General features: G+C 42.9%; 1 protein-coding gene across 2 annotated transcripts; it reads right to left on the reverse strand.

The window, feature by feature from the left end:
- Nucleotides 1–1,961: 1,961 nt before the first annotated feature.
- Nucleotides 1,962–20,916, reverse strand: mcm2 (minichromosome maintenance complex component 2). 2 transcript variants are annotated; one of them, XM_084061205.1, is made up of 20 exons: nt 20,888–20,916; nt 18,880–19,070; nt 17,870–18,042; nt 16,915–17,048; nt 16,024–16,162; nt 15,798–15,895; nt 13,947–14,068; nt 11,448–11,655; nt 10,689–10,823; nt 10,168–10,359; nt 9,466–9,559; nt 8,601–8,679; nt 7,704–7,875; nt 7,079–7,205; nt 6,869–6,981; nt 6,496–6,657; nt 5,631–5,705; nt 5,337–5,519; nt 3,684–3,839; nt 1,962–2,456 (listed from the first exon to the last, which is right to left on the reverse strand). In XM_084061205.1, the coding sequence occupies exons 1-20, from the start codon at nt 20,891–20,893 to the stop codon at nt 2,346–2,348; spliced, it is 2,670 nt and encodes an 889-aa protein (XP_083917331.1). In that variant the 5' UTR covers nt 20,894–20,916; the 3' UTR covers nt 1,962–2,345. The 2 variants fall into 2 exon arrangements, with proteins under 2 accessions (XP_083917331.1, XP_083917332.1); XM_084061206.1 differs by lacking the exons at nt 18,880–19,070; nt 20,888–20,916 and adding an exon at nt 18,812–18,830.
- Between the last annotated feature and the right edge of the window lie 965 nt (nt 20,917–21,881).

A 21,881-nucleotide genomic window follows, 5' to 3' on the forward strand; every position in this document is an offset into this window, starting at 1 on the left:
GGGGTGACTAATCATAGAAAAAAAAACGTTTTGGGGGTGAACTATCCCTTTCTTTAAACGTTAAAACTTAAACCCTCAATACCCAGTAAACCCGACCTTTGTCTCTGTACTTGGTCTGCTCTTTTTTTTTCCTCTACACCAAACTTAGCAGATCTACAAGCTCACAACGCCTTGTGTGTAGATCTGCTATTGGCAGATCTACAAGCTGCAGATCTACAGAATTCCTATTCTGAGGCTATAATGTTTGCCTCAGAATAGGAATGCTATGTTAAAACAAGGTACCTATCTCTGGACCTGTCACACAAAGATTTGAAGGCCCCCCTGTGCTAACTCTGGGGACCCCTAGGGGTCCCGGACCCCCTGTTGAAGACCCCTGCTCTATGTATTTTTATTAATATTAAAACATGTACATTTCTGTATTTTACAGAGGCACTTCTCACACTTTTACATTTACGTCAAGGACCCTAGCACACACAGGGCTGAAGTGGTTAATGCGTTTTGTTATAATAATCAAAATCTACAAAGTAACTAGTAACTAAAGTTTTCAAATCATTGTAGTGGAGTAAAAGTACAGTATTTGCCTCTGAGATGTAGTGGAGAAGTAAAAAATATATATTTATATGTTTTTTTTTAAGAATCTGAAATAATACATATTCTGGTTTGACACCAACACTTTTTTTGTTTACTAAATGAATCCAGATGGAAAGGTACTGTGTGTGTGTGTGTGTGTGTGTGTGTGTGTGTGTGTGTGTGTGTGTGTGTGTGTGTGTGTGTGTGTGTGTGTGTGTGTGTGTGTGTGTGTGTGTGTGTGTGTGTGTATATATATATAAATATATAGAGTACTGCACTGTGCATCATCTTATCCATAATCCAGTGTTGACCGTCATATTTTCTATAATGTAACACTATGGATGTTTGGTGGCTGGCTTTCTTACAATTCCGTGTGAGATTTTTGCTTAAAAACAAAGAAATACAGATCTCTGATAGATCTACACATCATGTGAATGGTTCATCAGATAGATCTACAAACCATATCTTCCATCCATGTAACAAAAAAAACAACAAAGACTAAGAATGTAACAAAAGACATTTATTATCAAACGCACAATGACACATGCTAGCCAATAGAGTGAAACATTGTTTCAACATGCTAGCCAATAGCTGACGTCCATCCAAATCAAATGATGTAAAGTGAATCAGGAACATGTTCACATGAACGTTTAACAAAAAAGCTCAAGTCAAAGTGAGTCAAGTTGTCATGACAACATGTTTACCTAGAGAAACTATAGTTATTATTTATATTCATTTAGACTCCCAACATCACACAGGGCTAAAGGAGTAGTTCACCCCATGAAGCCTTGAATTCATGGAGATTTAAGTTTTTGTCACATTCCTAAGGCAATAATTTGATGACCGGCGGAGACCCAGTCATCAGATTATTGTTTCAGGAATGCGACAAAAACTAAACAAATCTGCCTGAATTCAAGGCTTCATGGGATGTGTAGTTGATGGGAAATAAGTATTGTTTTGGGTGAACTACTCCTTTAAAGACGTTCATTTAAAGTCACAACGTGAGGTCCGTTCTGGAGGAGACAGTTGTGCCAGCCAGTGGTTCTCAAAGTGCGGTTCGGGAACCCCTAGGGGATCCTTGAGGGGGGGTCCCCCCGGAAAATGTGTTTATAGCATTAAAAGAAAAGTGTTTTAACCACTATTTAAATCAGCTGTTCAAAAATAGCAGATCTACGAGCCCACAAGACATCGCGGGTCCGACACGTTGAGGGTTTGTAGATCTGATATTTTGGAAATATTTTCCCAAAACAATCTCGAAGAATTGAATTTCGAGAGGCCGCGCATCTTTTCAGGTGGGGGTCCCCGCGGCCAAATGGACTTGGGGGTCCTTAGTACGAAAACGTTTGAGAACCATGTGACATTCAGACATTCTGAATTCACTTGAACATGAGTCGTAGGTCAAGCAACCAATCAGAACACAGAGGTCATAGGTCAGGTCAAACAACCAATCAGAACAACACAGGGGTCATAGGTCAGGTCAAACAACCAATCAGAACACAGAGGTCATAGGTCATAGGTCAGGTTAAACAACCAAATCTGAAACAATACAAAGTCCAACATTACAACTATTTACATTGTGTTCAACCAATGAACAGGCAGAGAGAGACAGGGGGGAGGAGCTATTCAATTGTATAATGTCTTAACTGAGACGCAATAGAATATTTCCGGGGACATGCTAGGTTTTTGTAGAGGAGCATGATTGTTGTCCTTCTAGAGGTGTTGCCCTATGAGTTTCCTCTTGCCGTCGGTGGGAACAGAAAGCGCTGTTTGTCCTTCTAGAACTGCTGCATGATGAGCTTCTTCTTGCCGTCGTGGGAGAACCTGTTGGAGCGGAACAGCTCGCTGTCGTAGAACGCCGTCAGGCTGTGGATGTTGATCTGTCTGGCCTGTGATTGGAGGAGAGAGGAGGAGAAAGTCCAATTAGGCTCTATGCACAGCAGCCATATTATCACTTCCTTCACAGGTGTTACCAATGATACTAATGAAGGCTCTGTTCCATTTAGTGTAGGACAGTGGTTTCCACGACCCCCATAACTCTGAGAGTGTACAAATGGAATCAAATGGACCCTTACGGGTCCATTTGGTTCCATTTGTACACTCTCAGAGTTACACACCTGTAAGGAGCCAATTTGGAAGCCCATGAGGGTCCCTGGACCCCAACTGTACACCGGTGTAGCAGAGTGTTTCCAGTGAGCCAACATGCACAATATCAGCACCCTGACTCTGTTTGACCAGAATGGAACAGAGCCTTCATTAGTATCATTGGTAACACCTGTGAATGTCTTCATAATATGGCTGCTGTGAATAGAGCCTATCAGGAACGCCAAATGCACGCGGGCAGCCCTGTGTGTTTTTAGCACCTTATGTCTAACCTTGTGTACATACGGTACCTGCTGCTATGTAGACCTACCACTGGTGGAAAAAGTACTCAAATGTTTTACTTAGGTAAAAGTATCAATACTGCAATGTATAAATACTCTGTTACAAGTAAAAGTCCGGAATTCAAAGTTGACTTGAGTACAAGTACAAAAGTATTGGTATCAAAATGTACCAAAAGTAGAACGTACTCATTATGCAGAATGTCCCATTTCAAGTTTTCAAAATGTATTAAAATCTTTTGAAAATAGCAGATCTACAAGATCTGTAGATCAGCTATTTTCAAATGGCCGAAATGTATTTAGGGCTGAAGTGGTTAATGTATGTTTTGTAATAATAATCAAAATCTACAAAGTAACTAGTTTTCAAATAATTGTAGTGGAGTAAAAAAGTACAATATTTGCCTCTGAGATGTAGTGGAGTAGAAGTAAAAGTATTGACAATTGGAAATTCTGAAGTAAAGTAAAAATTCCTCAAAAGTGTACTTAAGTACAGCACTTGAGTAAATGTACTTAGTTACTTTCCACCACTGGGACCTACCTTATGTCTAACCTCATGTGATTAGTGAACGGGCTGCTCTTATGCTATGTGCAGTGCCATATGTAGACTTCTTTAACTTGAACTAAATGGAGCTTACGCAAAAAAAACAATTCAGCCATTTCTTTCCAGCTTCCAGCATTGAGTGTCAGACATGTACATGCAGTACTGGGGCCAGGCCAGCAGGCGGCAGTGTTTACCTTCTCCTGCAGGTCTTTCTCAGGGATCTCCACTGAGTCACTCTGGGCTCCGTAGCGGTTCCTCTGGTAGGAGACCTGCTCCGACACCAGCTGCTTCAGGATGAACAGCAACAGCTCGTTGTTGTCTCTGCGGAACGCCAAGTAGCGGGAAAATGTCTGTGAGAGAGAGGGAGAGAGAAAATTGTACAGATGAATTGAGTACAAGTGTACACGGTGCGCGATACTGGCACCCAACTAAAGTATAAATCAACTGTAACTCCGAATGTCTAGGGTTAGGGTTACATTACATTACATTACAGTCATTTAGCAGACGCTTTTATCCAAAACGACTTACAATAAGTGCATTCAACATAGGTAGGGAACGAAACTACTAATCACCAGAGGTCTTAAGTGCATTTCCTGTAAAAACAAGCAACCAAGAGTATACCTAGCGCTAAGGTAAAAGTGCAATATATCAGCTATCTACTTTCATAAACACATGAGATAAAATAGCCAAATCAAATGAGCACGAGCTAATAGATCCAATACAACAATAAAACAATAGTTCCTACAACTAGTTAACAACAAGTAGGCCAGGCAAAGAGGAAGGGTAGTGTTTCCTGAAGAGGTGGGTTTTCAGCCTGCGGGCGAAAGATGGGCAGTGACTCTGCTGTCCTGACATCAGTGGGAAGTTCATTCCACCACTGTGGGGCCAGAACAGAAAAAAGTCGTGACCGTGTCGATCGACCAGAAGGACCGTTGAGTGGGGAGGGAGTCAGTCGCCCCGAGGTGGCAGACCGGAGTGGTCGGGCAGGGGTGTGGGCATTGACCAAAACCCGGAGGTAAGAAGGAGCTGTTCCTTTCACTGCCCTATAGGCTAGCACCAGGGTTTTAAACTGAATGCGAGCCGCTACGGGGAGCCAGTGCAGAGAACGGAGAAGGATAGTTGTGTGAGAGAACTTGGGGCGGTTGAACACCAGACGAGCCGCAGCTTTCTGAACAAGCTCCAGAGGTCTGATGGCAGATGCCGGAGCACCAGCCAGGAGGGAGTTGCAGTAGTCCAGGCGGGAGATGACCAGAGCCTGGATGAGCACCTGGGCTGCCTTCTCCGTGAGGAAGGGGCGAATTCTCCTGATGTTGTAGAGGAGGAATCTGCAGGACCGTGTCACTGATGCGATGTTAGCCGAGAACGACAGTTGATCGTCCAGGGTCACACCCAGATTCTTCGCAGTCCAAATGGAACCAAATGGACCCTTACGGGTCCATTTGGTTCCATTTGTACACTCTCAGAGTTACACACCCGCAAGGGCCCATTTGGATTGTTTTTTTTTGCTATTTTTGAATTGGAATCCTGAAAAGTTACATTTTTATTTAATTTCAAATGCATTTAGTTATACCTAGGTTAACCTTTTGAACTTAAATACAAATACATTGAACATAAAAAAGACAATAGCATTTTAATACTAGTCATTAAGCTACTATAATATAGACTGAAGTAATTAAAGCGGGTCATGTCTGCATGTTTAGAATTGTAACAGCTGAAATCAATAATATATCAGTATTCCGATATTAACCTGCGGGCCGCATTAAGTGAAGGTGGGGGCCGCATGTGGCCCCCGGGCCGCCAATTGCCCATGTATGGGTTAGTATATATAAATATAAAAACACACATACCTTCCTCATGCTCCTCATGACGCTGAACTTCTGCGTGTCGATGAAGCTCTCCAGCATTACTCTGATGGCCATGTTGACGTCGTCCTCCTGGACGTAGTCCCGGAGGTGCATCCGGGCGTGAGCCTCCGCCATGCGGATCATCGACTCTATGTGACGCACCGTGATTGGAATGCTGCCTGTCGCCTGATCGGATGAGAGAGAAACAAGAGAGACATGATGGGAATGCTGCCTGTCGATTGATTGGAAGAGAGGGAAAGACATGACGTCATAGAGACACAGACAGAGTCTACTCACCATGGATTCTTTCCTCAGCTCACTGTAAATTCGAGCCACTTTATCCTGATCCATCTGGTTGAGTTTGGGATGAACCTAACACACACACACAAAGTCAGAAACATATTTATTGTCACATCACAGGTTTACAGGCGTTTCCATATATGGTCTTAAAGGAGTAGTTCACCCAAAAAATTACTTATTTTCTATCAATTACACCAGTGGTTCTCAATTTTTTTCATGCCAGGTACCCCCAAATTGACACTTATTAGCCCGCGGACCCCCATTTGAAAAGATAAGCCAGGGACCCCCATAAGAGAAGATTTTTTACGGCTCTAGCATTGATTCTCAACCATTTTAATTTCAAGGACCCCCCAGTTTGACATGCATTAAGCTACGGACCCCCATGTAATGGCATTTATATCGCTGGTTCCATTTGTACACTCTCAGAGTTACAGACCCATAAGGGTCCATTTGGTTCCTATCCATCATTTAGCTGGGGACCCCCTGGAACCCCCTAAAGTACCCCTGGGGGTCCCCGGACCCCACTTTGAGAACCAATGAATTACACACCCTTGAAGCCTTGGATTGTTTTGTTTTTGTCACATTCCTGAGACAATAATATGATGACCGGCGAGTAGGAAACTTAAAGAGTCTGGTCTCCTACAGACCCATGACCCGGTCATCAACTTATTATCTCAGGAATGTGACAAAAACAAAAAAAATCTCCATGGCTTCATGGGGTGTGTAATTGATAGAAAATAAGTCATGTTTTGGGTGAACTGCATAAGGAATACATAAGCACTTATTAACACATTCACTGTGTACTATAAGGCCAGCCTTATGCAGCTGTGATGCAGTACATAATGTAGTACAGAGTACTTACTCGCTCCTTGGCGTACATGATGTACTTCCGCAGCAGTTCCTGCGGTATCAGCGGGACGTCGGTGGAGTTGGGCAGAACCACTTCCTCCAGGCCGGCCACGTCCTTGTTGCTGGGGTGATGCTTGATGTGGGAGCCAACCACGAAGCGAGCCAGCATCTCGTCCTGGTGGTGGGGAGGGACCAACGGCCAATCAATGGGATGCAACTCAATGACATCGTCAAACATCAATGTAACTATACTGCTTATGGGGCGTGTTCGTGTGTGTGTGTGTGTGTGTGTGTGTGTGTGTGTGTGTGTGTGTGTGTGTGTGTGTGTGTGTGTGTGTGTGTGTGTGTGTGTGTGTGTGTGTGTTCGTGTGTGTTTGTGTGTTTACCTGGACAGGGTCCACAGTGTCTCGGACAACACAGAGGACATCAAATCGAGACACGATGGGTTCAGTCAGGTCAACATTCTCTGAGAAGGTCAGCGATGGGTCATACCTTCCACCTGCACACACACACATTTATAATAATATAATTAATGTAATAATAATACTACTAATGCTACTATAACTAATAATAATGATCATAATAATAAACCGTACCAATGGGGTTAGAAGCAGCGATGATGGTACATCTGGCCTGTAGAGAGGTGACGATGCCGGCTTTAGAGATGGAGATACTCTGTTGTTCCATAGCTTCATGGATGCTGGTCCTGTCTGCGTCATTCATCTATTCATAAACAGAATTATTATTGCTACTTAGTTTTTTTGGAACAAAACATTTTCAGATGGGGGTCCGCGGCCAAATACATATCAATTTAGGGGTTCAAATACATATCAATTTAGGGGTTCAAATACATATCAATTTAGGGGTTCTTGGCATGAAAAAGGTTGAACACCACTGCTGTAGTGTGATCAAGTAGGGCGTTTGGGTACGTAATGTGTGGCGTCTTCACCTTGTCAAACTCATGGATCATACATATGGATTACCTTATCAAACGTACTGATCAGACATATGGATTACCTTATCAAACGTACTGATCAGACATATGGATTACCTTATCAAACGTATTGATCAGTCATATGGATTACCTTATCAAACGTATTGATCAGTCATATGGATTACCTTATCAAACGTACTGATCAGTCATATGGATTACCTTATCAAACGTACTGATCAGTCATATGGATTACCTTATCAAACATATTGATCAGACATATGGATTACCTTATCAAACTCGTCGATCAGACAGACGCCCCGGTCGGCCAGGACCAGGGCTCCGGCCTCCAGGGTCCACTCTCTGGTGACCGGGTGTCTCTGGACGTAGGCGGTCAGACCCACCGCCGACGCCCCCTGGCCCGTGGTGAACACCGCCCGACTGGCCACCTTCTCCACGTACCTGAAGAAATGAACAAAAAAACAACAACAAATAAACAGAGTTTAGTGAACACTTACTTCAAAATGACAACAAAAACTGTCTCATAACAACACTCATAGTGGCTTCGCCCGGCCTGCAATAATTGCGTCGGAATCTATAACCAGTCTGCCCGCCCCGCGGTTCAGCCCGCACATCACTATTGAGAACCACCGGCTTAATTCAACCTCTCTCCTCTATTCTGATGCCTGGTGACCCATTCAAACCAGGAACGCATCTGTCATTTTTTTTATTTCTTTGGGCTATCAAAAAATTGCAGATATACAAGCTCATTGCGCGGCACTGAGTATCACGCTATGAGCTTGTAGATCTGCTATTTTTCTAAATCCTAACTAATGTTGCTATAATATCAGTGGTTCTCAAAAATTATATGTATTTGGCCGTGGACCCCCCATCTCAAAATATGTTGTTCCAGGGACCCCCAGAGGTTGTAACAAAGTTAAAAATGTTCGCTTAAAAAAAACGACATTATTCAAAGATTTGCACAAATGTTCACGGTTTTTCAAAAATAGCAGATCTACAAGCTCATAGCGCGGCACTCGGTGCCGCGCTATGAGCTTGTATATCTGCTATTTTTGAATAGCCAAAGAAACCTTAAAAGTGTTGGAAGTGTGCTGGTGAGTGTATATGTGCATTTAGACATCGTTTTATGGTGTAAAAAAAACATCACTGTTTAAACATGGACGTACTTGAGGAACTGGGACTTGGCCGTTCCTGGATCTCCACACAGAAGAATGTTGATGTCTCCACGGACCTTGTGTTTACCACCTGACACACAACAAAACATTATCATTTATTATTATCATCATCATCACAAGTTTCTGCCTGATAGCAACATAGTATATATGGTAACAAGGTGTTACCATATACAGTATATACTGCATCATGTGTTACCATATTTACCGTACACGGTATAATAATGTGCCATCAGTGGCGTAAAGTAACTAAGGACATTTACTCAGGCACTGTACAATTTTGAGATACTTTTACAGGAGTATTTCCAATTTTCAATACGTTTACTTCTACTCCACTACATCTCAGAGGCAAATATTGTACTTTTACTCCACTACAATTATTTGAAAACTTTAGCTACTACATCCTTTGCAGATATACATTATGATATTACAAAACATATATTAACCACTTTAGCCCTATTTTATACATAGGCTATTTGAAAATAGACAATCTACAAGCTCACAACGTGTCGCGATGCGACGCGTTGTGAGCTGGTAGATCTGCTATTTTCAAACATTTTAGTACTTTTACTTTTGGTACTTTAAGTTGATTCTGATGCCAATACTTTCCAGACTTTTACTTGTAACAAAGTATTTCGAAATTGCAGTATTGATACTTTTTACTCAAGTAAAAGATTTGAGTACTTCTTCCACCACTGGTTACCATATTTACCGTATACAGTATATGTGCCATATATATGTTCTACCATAACACCTTCAGAGGTGCTAACCCTGTGGACAGGTTAGATGGGTTCTTGGGTTCTCCGCCAACCAGACATGGGTCTACGGTTCCATTAGGGTCAGTGGGTGGGGTAATTACCTGGGTTCTTGGGTTCTCCACCAAACAAAGCGAGGGCCAGCGCCCTCTTGATGTCCTCGTGGCCGTAGATAGACGGACCCACACTGGCGAAGATCTAAGTGGGAACCGACAAGAAACTTCATTTATACCCCCGGAAAATGACAGTGAACGCTTGCTCAATAAAATAACCGCTCTTCACGTGAACAGAACGTCAGTCAAACTAAATAATACGAATAATAATAATGATTCAGATTAGTTTGATAGATCAAACTAAGTACTGTAACACAATAATTATTCAGATCAAGTATGTCAACTGTATTGTATTGTACTATAATGTTCTGCCGTCTCGGCCAGTGGTTCTCAAACTAACTTTTTCATGTCAAGGACCCCCAAAATGATATGTATTTGGCCGCGGACCCCCATGTCAAAATATGTTGTTCCAGAGACCCGTCCCAGAAGCAAAGATTTGATTTACAAATGTTCGCTTTAAACAATATTATACTCAAAAGTTGGCAAACATTTTCACGATTTTTCAAAAGTAGCAGATCTACAAGCTCATAGCGCGGCACTCGGTGCCGCGCTATGAGCTTGTAGATCTGCTACTTTTGAATTGCCAAAGTATAAAAGGTTAAAGTGGTTAAAATAATTGTGATCCTACTGTATATTAACACGTGTGTGTGTGTGTGTGTGTGTGTGTGTGTGTGTGTGTGTGTACACACATACCCTCTCTCCTATGCGTTCGTCCTTGGACAGTAAGGTAATGGCTTTCACGTCTTCGTCCGTCATCTCGCCCACCGCCACGCGGTTGTCTTTGCGGGCGATGTGATTGGCCATGATCACCGTGGCGAACACGGGGAAGCCGTTCGCCATGTTGAGAGAACCGTCGTAGTTGTTGTTGTAGATGCCCGTCAGTTCCTGGTTGCACACACACAGAGAGAATGTTAAGTTAAAATAATGTTAGCATTAATGTTGTGGTAAATACCAGTCCTTTCATGATGACATACAGAGAACTTCTTGTTTAGTGGAACTTGTTTAGAAGTGACTCCGTTTCTATAAATCAATGTTCTTCTTTTCCTGTGTGTGTGTGTGTGTGTGTGTGTGCTTCATCTCTCTCTCAGCTAAGGGGTCCTTGGACTGAAAAACGCTCTCTCCAAAAGACCACTTCGGACTCTAATGTCTAACAATGTTTCAGATGAACTTAACATCTCGTCTGTAATGTGTAACAATGTTTCAGATCAACTTACGATCTCGTCTCCCGGCTTGCAGCTGTCCACCAGGTCGGCCAATAGGATCGCATCTTTGGAGCGTGGGAGGCGGCCCGCCGCCACCTTGCCCGGGCTCTCCTGGATGGTGATTCGCTGATAGTTCTGGTAGACGGTCTGTAGGAGGAAGTTTATTGGCTCATTAAACGTGGGAGATGGATCTTATTGGTCAATGCATCTTGATAGAGCATTAAAAAAAATAAAGGACACTTGCTAAACCTGATGAAAAATGACTTCATGTATATGCAGTGGTTGAAAAAGTGCTTACATTTTCTACTTAAGTAACAGTATCAATACTACAAGGTAGAAATACTCTGTTACAAGTAAAAGGTGTTCAAAATGTTACTTGAGTAAAAGTACAAGAGAATTGGCATCAACATATACTTAAAGTACCAAAAGTAAAAGTGCTAAAAAAAAAAAAAATAGCAGATCTACAAGCTCACAACGCGACACGTTGTGAGCTTGTAGATCGGCTATTTTAAAATAGCCTATTTTCATAATATCATAATTCATAATATCATAATTCATATCTGCAAAGTAACTAGTAACTAGTTTACAAATAATTGTAGTGGAGTAAAAGTACAATATTTGCCTCCGAGATGTAGTGGAGTAGAAGTAAAAGTATTGAACATTGGACATACTCCATTAAAGTAAAAGTACCTCAACATTGTACTTGAGTAAATGTACTTTACACCACTGTGTATATGTAGCTATAGACGATAATGTATATATATACAGTACCTGTTCCATGTTGATGTCAAAGGGTCCCTGGCTCTGACATTCAGGACAGGACCCAGGTTTGACCTCCTGGTTCTGGGACTGGAAGAACGGGCCGAGGACAAAGTTACACTTGTTACAGTTGTACTTGACCATCCCCAGCTGAGGCAGGACCCCCGTGCAACTGGTGACCACCCCCGACGTACGGATCAGCTGGTTTAGATGGAGCTGCCTGTTAAATACAAACACACACGGGACATCAGTCGTGTAAAGTAACTAAGTTCAAGTACACTTTTGAGGATTTTTTAACACTTTTTACTGGAGTATTTCCCATTTTCAATAATTTTACTTCTACTCCACTACATCTCAGAGGCAAATATTGTACTTTTACTCCACTACAATTATTTGATAGCTTTATTGTAGTTACTTGGTCCATTTGAGCATATCTACAAGCTCACAAAGCTTGTAGATCTGCTATTTTCAAAAGATTTGTATACATTATGAACTTGTGAAATGGGACATTCTGCACAATACAACACAGTACTTTTGTACTTTTAAATCGTACATTTTGATGACCAGACTTTTAATTGTAACAGACTATTTCTTCATTGCAGTATTGATACTTTTTTAAAAGATGCGAGTACTTTTTCCACCACTGTATAGCATAACTAAAGTTAGTATAGTTAACTGAAACTAATGAAATAACCAACACTAGGACAGAGGTGTGAGGTTATTATCAGAGACAACACAATCAGGTGGTTGACATGCAGCTGTGTGTCAGCACAGAGAGGACAATGCTGTTGTTTATATTGTTGTTTGTTTGTTTATTTGTTCATTCATTGTCAGCGGTTTCAAAACTGAAGTGTGCTGAAGCGGTAACACATGACACCTTCATAAATCTGCTGCTGAGCCAATCAAACTAAAGCTATGAGAAAAAGAAAAAGTACAGTTAAGGGCGCGCTCTCACCACACTTTTATTTTACCTCTGGGGCAGAATCTGCCAATGCTTTGTCAATGCAAATGCGTGGATTCACGCAAGAGCAGATTTTTCCGCTTGTCGCGCAGACCTTGCGTTTATCCGCTCTACACGAAGAAGCATAAATCTGCTGGAGGCAGGAGCTGATTTTCTGCCTCTGTCCAATCGGGTGAGTCGAAGGATCGTCCCAAGACTCAGGCAGCAACATGGTGCTCTCAGTGGACCAACTGGTTGTAGCTGTTGCATCTCACCCAGTACTTTATGATTTGACCATGAAAGAGTTCCATTATGACTGACATTAAAGAACTGGCCTGGTTACAAGTCAGTGCGGTCTCAAAGGCTTCAGGTTAGTGTAATAATATATTTAGTGTAATAATATTACTCTAACTATATATTTAATAGCTTTGTCAGTTAAAAATAGTCTTCACTTTTGCACTTGGGGTTCGTACATCTACATACACATTTAAAATATAAATGGCCACAGATTTTACAAAGATTTTACAATCATGTACGGGCCCTCAGAAGTACCCGTATCTTCCGTATTGTTCAATAAAAAGCATTTTAATCCGATTGGTGGCCATTTTCCCATAGAGTTATAATGTACCAACAGTGCAATACACCTCTCAACCGCTAGGGTCGCGCAGTTGAAAGCATACGGAGAAAATGACCACTGATTGGATTAAAATGCTTTTTATTGAACAATACGGAAGATACGGATACTTATGAGGGCCCGTACATGATTGTAACATCCGTGGCCATGGGGTAAGTACTTTATATTTTAAATCTGAATGTGTATGTAGCAGAGCATGTGAGCGGAGCGGAGCGACGCGATTTTGACGTGAGCGCGGAGCTGGTTATAAAAAGGTTGGAGCGCTACTCAGAGCGAGGACCGCCTCCCGCTCCAGGCCGCCCTCGCGGGGGCCGCGCACCGAATGTTTGAGCATGCCCGGTCGCACGGACTCAGAGACACACAGACATCCGCAGTGCACAGCGCACCGAGATGTCATTAGAATTTCTACTTTCTTTTTCTTTTCTTTTTTTTACTGTTGAGCGACCCGGTTTGAGCGGAGCGTGGAGCGAGATTTGCGCAAATCAACGTGAGCGAGGAGCGACGGGGAGCGGAGCGCGGGGGGAGTTGACGTGAGCGAATAGCGAGCGTGAAACCGCCCCCCCTGGAGCGCCGAGCGGCATTTCCACCCGCTCCGCTCCGCTCACGTGCTCTGGTATGTAGATGTACGAACCCCAAGTGTGAAAGTGCAAAGACAGATGCTGATGTGCGTCAGTGGTTGCCTGGCAACGTCAAGGCGGTGCGGGGTACGGGGACGGTCTTGAATGTGAGTGACAGGTGCGTCACAGCGTTTTTTTAGAATCCGCTGGCTGCAAAAAACTGTGGCCGCGCACAACCTGCGTTTAACAGCAGCCAGCCAACTTTTGGTGAGAGCGTACCCTAAGTGTGTTTGTTGTCCTTTGGAGATTACAGAGCTGTGTGTGTGTGTGTGTGTGTGTGTGTGTGTGTGTGTGTGTGTGTGTGTGTGTGTGTGTGTTACCTCAGTGATCGTAGTTCCTCCACCAGTGGAAGGTTACAGATTCGGACATGGATCTCGTGTGCGATGCGGTCGTATTTGGGGTACATGGCCAACACCACCTCCTTAGCCGCCTCATCGAACACCTGAACACACACACACACACACTTTATCTTGACTGACTATTAGAGATAAATCATTGGATACAAATATTTATAATGGTATGACTGAAAAAATAAATAAACGTCTCGATTTGATTTCCACCTCACCCCCTAGCACTCGCCTCTTTAGACTCTACCTCACCCCCTAGCACTCGCCTCTATAGACTCCACCTCACCCCCTAGCATTCACCTCTTTAGACTCTACCTCACCCCCTAGCACTCGCCTCTTCAGACTCCACCTCACCCCCTAGCACTCGCCTCTTCAGACTCCACCTCACCCCCTAGCACTCACCTCTTCTGACTCCACCTCATCCCCTAGCACTCGCCTCTTCAGACACCACCTCACCCCCTAGCACTCGCCTCTTCAGACTCCACCTCACCCCCTAGCACTCACCTCTTCAGACTCCACCTCAACCCCTAGCACTCACCTCTTCAGACTCCACCTCACTTATGTGACTATTTACCTTGTTGTTTATTGACTAGACTTCATTGATGGGACATCATTTAAGAAGATCAGAGATTATAAACTGCCGCCGATCCATTTAAAGATTTAAAAACAAACAGAATCTTTAAATGGATCCTAAAACCCACTGGGAGCCACTGGAGGGATGCCAGAATGGGGGGTGATGCGTTCTCACTTTGGAGTTCCTGTTACAAGGCGCCTGGCAGCATTTTGGACTAGCTGGGGGCGAGAAAAGAGAGGCTTGACTGATGCCAGCATAGATATGTATTAACCATTATTTTATACTTTGGGCTATTCAAAAATAGCAAATCTACAAGCTCATAGCACACTATGAGAAAATGTGTGCAAATCTTTGAATAATATATTTTAAAGTGAACATTTTGAACTCAAATCTTTGCTTCTGGGGGGTCCCTAGAATAACATTTTGAGATGGGGGTCCGTGGCCAAAAACATCATTTCTTTTAAACCGTTAAGATTTAGAAGACATTTGTAGAATCCCCCAGAAGTAAAGATTTGAGTTACAAATGTCTTTAAAAAAACATGTATATTCAAAGATTTGCTACACATTTTCACCATTTTTAAAAACAATAGCAGATATACAAGCTCATAGCGCGGCACCTATGAGCTTGTATATCTGCTATTTTTGAATAGCCCAAAGAAATCTAAAAATAATGACTTACTAAAGCCATATGTACCAAAGCGCAATTTGAGGTCTTCAGACAAAGCTCTCCTAGACGTCCCATCTTCACAGGAAAAAAAAAAGGGTGATCGGGCCTTCGCATTCAGAGCTCCGACTCTCTGGAATGCCCCTCCCTGTGGAGATCAGTCTCACAGAGTCGGTGCCTCGGTTCAAATCCCTCCTGAAAACTCGCTTTTATGAAGCGGCCTTTATTTCCCAAATGTTTTAACTCGTGGTGTTCTACTGCATTTGATTTGCTGCGTATTGTTTTTTGGCTCCATATCCTGTTGAATGTTGCGTTTTTGATCATCTGTGAAGCACTTTGTAATGCTGTTTTGAAAGGTGCTATATATTTTTGAGTGGTGCCAACCACTCCTATATCTGACTTTGTCTGTGTGTCCGTGTGTCCGGGTGTATGTCCAATAAACAAACATTGATGACAACATCAATACGGGGCTCATCAAAGGCACCACTCTCTTCACACAGGGTGTGATTTTTATTTAAAGTTATTATTATTAGTATTATATTACAAATATAAAATATTACACAATGTCATACGTAACATATTATACCTTTAACATCTCGGTAGGAGCTTCAGGCAGGAAGTAGGCCAGAACATGCTCTCTAGCCGCCAAGTCTTCATAGTTCACCACCAGACTCTCCTTGTTCTCTGTAACATAGAGGTCAAAGGTCAGAGTGGATCCAAGACTCTGGTGGTGGGGTCATACAACCTTCGGACGGTTCCATATCAACCAGCATGTGTTTTTATTATTCTTATTAATAACAATGAATACTAACCTTTGCACATGTCAGAGATCTTCTCCTTGAAGACGTTGTGTCCGTGTTCGTCCACATGGGTCCTCAGGAAGTTCTTGAAGCGGTGGTAGATCTCCAGCCTGGGAGCTGCCATGGAAACCCACTCTCTGACTGTATGGCCCTGGAATACAATGACATTAATTATTACAATAATTATAATCTCTCTGCTCATCATTACATGTACAACACTTTGTATAATCGGCCTCAGGTCTAAATGTGTTCATCTTATTAACACATTCCATGCCAGAGTTTAATATCATAATGTACTCACCCACTGCCAGCGATTTTTTTTTTGTTTAGTTTTTATCACCTCGCCACAGACCTCGCTAAATACCTTATGATCGCGTGTTCAACTGTTTGTAGACACACAGGGTAGTTGTGCGAGTGGCCCAGAGAAGACATTTTCAATCGGCTACATTACATTTTGCAATAGTCGCAGTTTCTAAAACCCGTTTCAAACAGCGTTCAGTGCGGAGAAAAACAACACAGAGATAATGGCAATTTAGCGGAAGCTTTAGAGCGGCGGCGGATGGGAACGAAAATCTTCGATTGACGTCATTTCCGTATCCGGGTGTGCTACAATGAAATGTGTCACTGCGAGAGAGTGCTACAATGAAATGTGTCACTGCGAGAGAGTGCTACAATGAAATGTGTCACTGCGAGAGAGAAAAAAAGCCGCACGCTGCGGCTTTATTTAGGTTCGCGTAGATCTACACGATTGGCATGCAATGTGTTAAAATGTCCAGGTGTGAAAGCAACCTAAAACAACACGTATTATGAACCTTAACATCTTCAGGCATCATCGTTAATAATAATGATGAACCATCATATCTTCAGGTATCATCGTTAATAATAATAATAATAATAATTAACCTTCATATCTTCCAGGTTTTCGATGCTCTCGATCATTTCCTCGTCCTCTGCCTCTCCGGCTCCACCCTCTGCCGCTCTCTCAGCCATTCGTCTTCTCCGTGCGGCCGGCCGCTCGTCATCCTCATCCTCGCTGTCTGGAAAGCGAACATTAAAATGATTATTAAAAGATCAAAACCATCCCATTGCAGCTCTGCAGAAACTACAGAATGTCATTGTGTTTTATTTATCTGATGTTTTGTTTAGACATTTACTGCTGTGAGATGGATATGGATGGTCTCCTCACACACACACACCTCTACTCCTGTGGTTCCCAAACTGGGGTTCGGGGTCCCCAAATTATTTAGGCCAGACCCCAGATGATTAGCTTATTGTGCAACATTGTTTTCTCACTCAACAGTAAACAAACCAACATACAGCATAAGTGTATACAGGGCGTCTGCACATTTATAAAGTTACAATCTAATGACTTTTAAGACCTTTTTAATGACGAATTGTCAAACGTTACGTAAGAAAGAGGCAAACATTGTGAAAATAGCCGATCTACAAGCTCACAACGCCTCTCAGCGCGAGGCGTTGTGAGCTTGTAGATCGGCTATTTTCACAATGTTTATCTGTGGAACCGAGTCAAACTAAATGTAATGCCTACAATTCCGAGGCAAACATTGTGAAAATAGCCGATCTACAAGCTCACAACGCCTCTCAGCGCGAGGCGTTGTGAGCTTGTAGATCGGCTATTTTCACAATGTTTATCTGTGGAACCGAGTCAAACTAAATGTAATGCCTACAATTCCAAGTGCCTGTCAGGGTGGGGGGGGCCCAGTTCAAATCTGATTATTTTGGGGGTTCCCCAGCTCAAATATGATTATTTTCGGAGGTTGTGGCGTGAAAGGTTTGGGAACCCTCGGTCTACTCAGTCTATCATCGATTCCTTTTCTCAGACAGACAGGCGTCTCACCATACAACAGTCCTCTCCTCAGCCTATCAGAGACTCCTCTCTCTCGGTCCCGCCTCCTCATTGCCTCCTCGGCAGCGGCCCTGGCTCCGGGACTGAGCTCCGATAGGTCCTCGTCCTCCAGGTCCAGCCCCTCGGCCTCATAACGATCCAGCTCTGGGATGACACGGTAGTCCCTGATTGGATGACACCATGCATACGTTAACGATGATGGATGGTCTAACGTTCATTAGAAGGACAGCATCAGTCACTAGAAGCAGGGACGTGCGTATAGGGCTGTCACGTTTACAAATTTAACCCATTTAGACCTGGAACGCATCTGTGTCACTTAAGATTTCTTTGGCTATTCAAAAATAGCAGATATACAAGCTCATGGCGCGGCACCGAATACCGCTGGGGTGAAACACAAAAGCCTGAGGTAAAATGACCCCAGAAGTGTTTTTAGAGTGAAATACTCCTTTAACAATAAATAAATAATAAACATTGTTACCTCAGCTAATATAACATTATTAACATGAATAGGCTCTATGCACAGCAGCCATATTGGAAAGAAATTGGGCCTCTTCTTACTTCCTTCACAGGTGTTACCAATGATACTAATGAAGGCTCTGTTCCATTCTGGTCAGGGTGCTGATATCGTGCATGTTGGCTCACTAGAAACACTCCATTTTGGTTCCCAAATGGCCCCTTATGGTGGGTGTGTAACTCTGAGAGTGTACAAATGGAACCAAATGGACCCTTATGGGTCCATTTGGTTCCATTTGTACACTCTCAGAGTTATGGGGGTCCTTGAAAATAAGACAACCACTATGCCACACTAAATGGAACAGAGCCTTAATTAGTATCATCGGTAACACCTGTGAAGGAAGTAAGGAAGGGGCCCAATTCATTGCCAATATGGCTGCTGTGCATAGAGCATATTATTAGATACATAAACATGGTCACCTCTCCATAGCGTCTCCTATGAGCTAATATAACATTATTAACATGAATAAATACTAAAGATGGATCACCTCTCCATAGCGTCTCCTATCAGCTCCTCTCCGTCTCCATCCTCCTCCTCGTTGAGGGTCTGGTCGCCCAGAAGACCCTCGGACTCGTCCTCAAACGGGGGCAAATCCCTGCCAGGACTGGAGGTCATGTCCCCGCGCCTGGAGGCGTCTCTGGTGGGGCTGGTGGCACCCTGGAACGACTCTGAGGAATCCTAAAATATAATACACATAGATTTACATTAATAAATATAATAAATAATTACATTTATTAATGAACGACTCTGAGAAGTCTGAAATATAAGTTTATGAATAAAACATAAAACTAGAAAAAGTGCTCCTCGGAGCACAGGTCTCCGCCAGGTCAGGTACGTTATTGTGGCCTCCTGGTGGCGCTATAATAGGCCAATGTGAAAAGGGTGCCATTTATTCTTAGGCTTTTCACGGCAATCAGACACTGCATTCATGATTTGAGGCATTTTGTTCCAAAAATGTGTTTTGCTAAATTAGACCTGCTGGTGGCGCTATAACAGGCCAATGTGAAAAGGGTGGCATTTCTTCCTCGGTCTAGTGGGAATGTGCGTGTGAAATTTCACGGAAATCGCAAGCTGCGTTCATGATTTGAGGCTTTTTGTTCAAAACGGACCAATCCTGCAAACGTTAGAAGCCAACCTTAGCCAATGAGGATGGAATATGGAAAATTGGACAGATCCGTGTTGCAATGCAATGTGTCCCTCTGGAGTGAGTGTGGAAATATAGTGGCCCTCTCCATCATCAAAGATGCATCACCCCTGTCTTATAGGAATGCGATCATTAAGAGGGAATTGTTAAAAATCCTCACATCAAAATCACTAATACAAACATCGGCTTTTTGCAAATAGTAGATCTACAAGCCCACAGCGCATAGATCCCAACAGATACCATCTGGACACAGTAACATTGCAAGAGACTCAGCCACATGTCAACACCAGTGCTGCCAGATTTTGCAAGAAAAACAAACATGAAAGACACACACACACACACACACACACACACACACACACACACACACACACACACACACACACACACACACACACACACACACACACACACACACACACACACACACACACACACACACACACACACACACACACACACACACACACACACACACACACACACACACACACACACACACACACACACGGCAAGCCCAAATAACCAACTACACTTACAAGCCTTCAAAACCTACCAGTATCTAAACTAGAGACTTCACCGAAAAACAAGCCCAAAGTCGCTTATAATGACCAGAACATGGCAACACTGATTCCAACCACATGGCAACATCATCACAGCCTCCATAAAGAACTAATTCACACTGAAATACAATCTATAGACAAACCGTTACAAACTATATATTTATTTTACCAACAAGTACAAATACATAGCGTATGATACAAGTGACTCAGACAACCTAAAGCTAGTAGTTTGTACAGAGCAGATGTTCTTATACATAGTGCTACTACACTGTCTGTGTGCATTGTATCTATGGGATTATGTCATATTTATCTACTTTATTGTATAGTCACTAGTGGTGTAAAGCAACTAAGTACATTTACTTCAAGTACTGTACTTCAGTACAATTATGAGGTACTTTTACTTCTTCTGAAAATAGCAGATCTACAAGCTCACAAGGCATGGCATGGTGAGCTTGTAGATCTGTCATTTTCAAATGGCCGAAATGTATATAAGGCTGAAATGGTTAATGTATGTTTTGTATTAATAATACTACAAATCTACAAAAGTAACTAAAGTTTTCAAATAATTGTAGTGGACCAAAAGTATAATATTTGCCTCTCGAGTAGTGGAGCAAGTTAAAGTACTGAAAATTGTAAATATTGAAGAAAGTAAAAAAAAAACTCAACATTTCAAGTACAGTACTTGAGTACATGTACTTAGTTACTTTACACCACTGTAATAGTGTATATTTGTCTCATATTGACATTAAAACACAGTATCAGAGTATATTTATAATATTTCTACTCACCGCCATAATATCAGGTCTGCTCTGTGTCTCTGCTCAGAACAAAGTGTCTTTTCGCGCGAGAACGATCACGTGATCCCCGAAGCCCGCGAAAATAACATGAATATTCAACGTGGACACGCTGTCATTGGCCGGTCGGCGTAAGAGGGTGGGGACTTAACCCGATAGAGCGTTTTGATTGGACGACGGGGCGGGGCCGTGTGGACGGGGAGAGCCAATCACACGCATCCTCTGACCCGCAGACGTCATTTCGAGGGAGGAGTTTCTTTCCCGGGAAAAGTGAAGGGAGGCGTCTGTTCCCCTGCTCGCCTCACAGAGGAGACAGCGCCTCCTGCTGGGCTGGAGGAGGAGTGTTCACTTAATAAACATGTTTTAGAAACATGATTAATCTCATTTAATCAGTGGTGGAAAAAGTACAAACATGGTTTACTTAAGTAAAAGTATCAATACTGCAATGTGTACGGGTTCATTTGGCTCCATCAGGCTCTATTCACAGCAGCCATATTATGAAGACATTCACAGGTGTTACCAATGATACTAATGAAGGCTCTGTTCCATTCTGGTCAAACAGAGTCAGGGTGCTGATGTTGTGCATGTTGGCTCACTGGAAACACTGTTACACCAGTGGGTCTACAGTTGGGGTCCAGGGACATACACTGACGGTATGTTTTAACAGCGGGCGACTCTCGGGCGATGCCGGGCGACATCGTCCAAAAGATAAAGAAAATCCATCTTTCATCGCCCCCCCGCCCACTTCGCCCGATCGCCGGCTCTCATAGACTTTCTTTATCTTTTGGGCGATGTCGCCCGGCATCGCCCGAGAGTCGCCCGCTGTTAAAACGGAGAGTTATGGGGGTCGTGGAAACCACTGTGCTACACTAAATGGAACAGAGCCTTCATTAATATCATTGGTAACACCTGTGAAGGAAGTGATACTATGGCTGCTGACAGACTTTTAAGGGTCCATTTGGTTCCTGAGTTATAACTATTTTATATT

The sequence above is a fragment of the Gymnoscopelus microlampas genome (assembly GCF_963454915.1).
Source record: "Gymnoscopelus microlampas genome assembly, chromosome: 7".
Classification (NCBI taxonomy): Eukaryota; Metazoa; Chordata; class Actinopteri; order Myctophiformes; family Myctophidae; genus Gymnoscopelus; species Gymnoscopelus microlampas.

What these genes read in the sequence shown, in the direction of transcription:
- mcm2 (XM_084061205.1), bottom strand. An exon ending in GAGGAACTACGATCACTGAG is followed by an intron (nt 11,656 to 13,946) that starts GTAACACACACA and finishes TGTATTTAACAG; the next exon opens with GCAGCTCCATCTAAACCAGC. An exon ending in TTGACATCAACATGGAACAG is followed by an intron (nt 10,824 to 11,447) that starts GTACTGTATATA and finishes TTCCTCCTACAG; the next exon opens with ACCGTCTACCAGAACTATCA.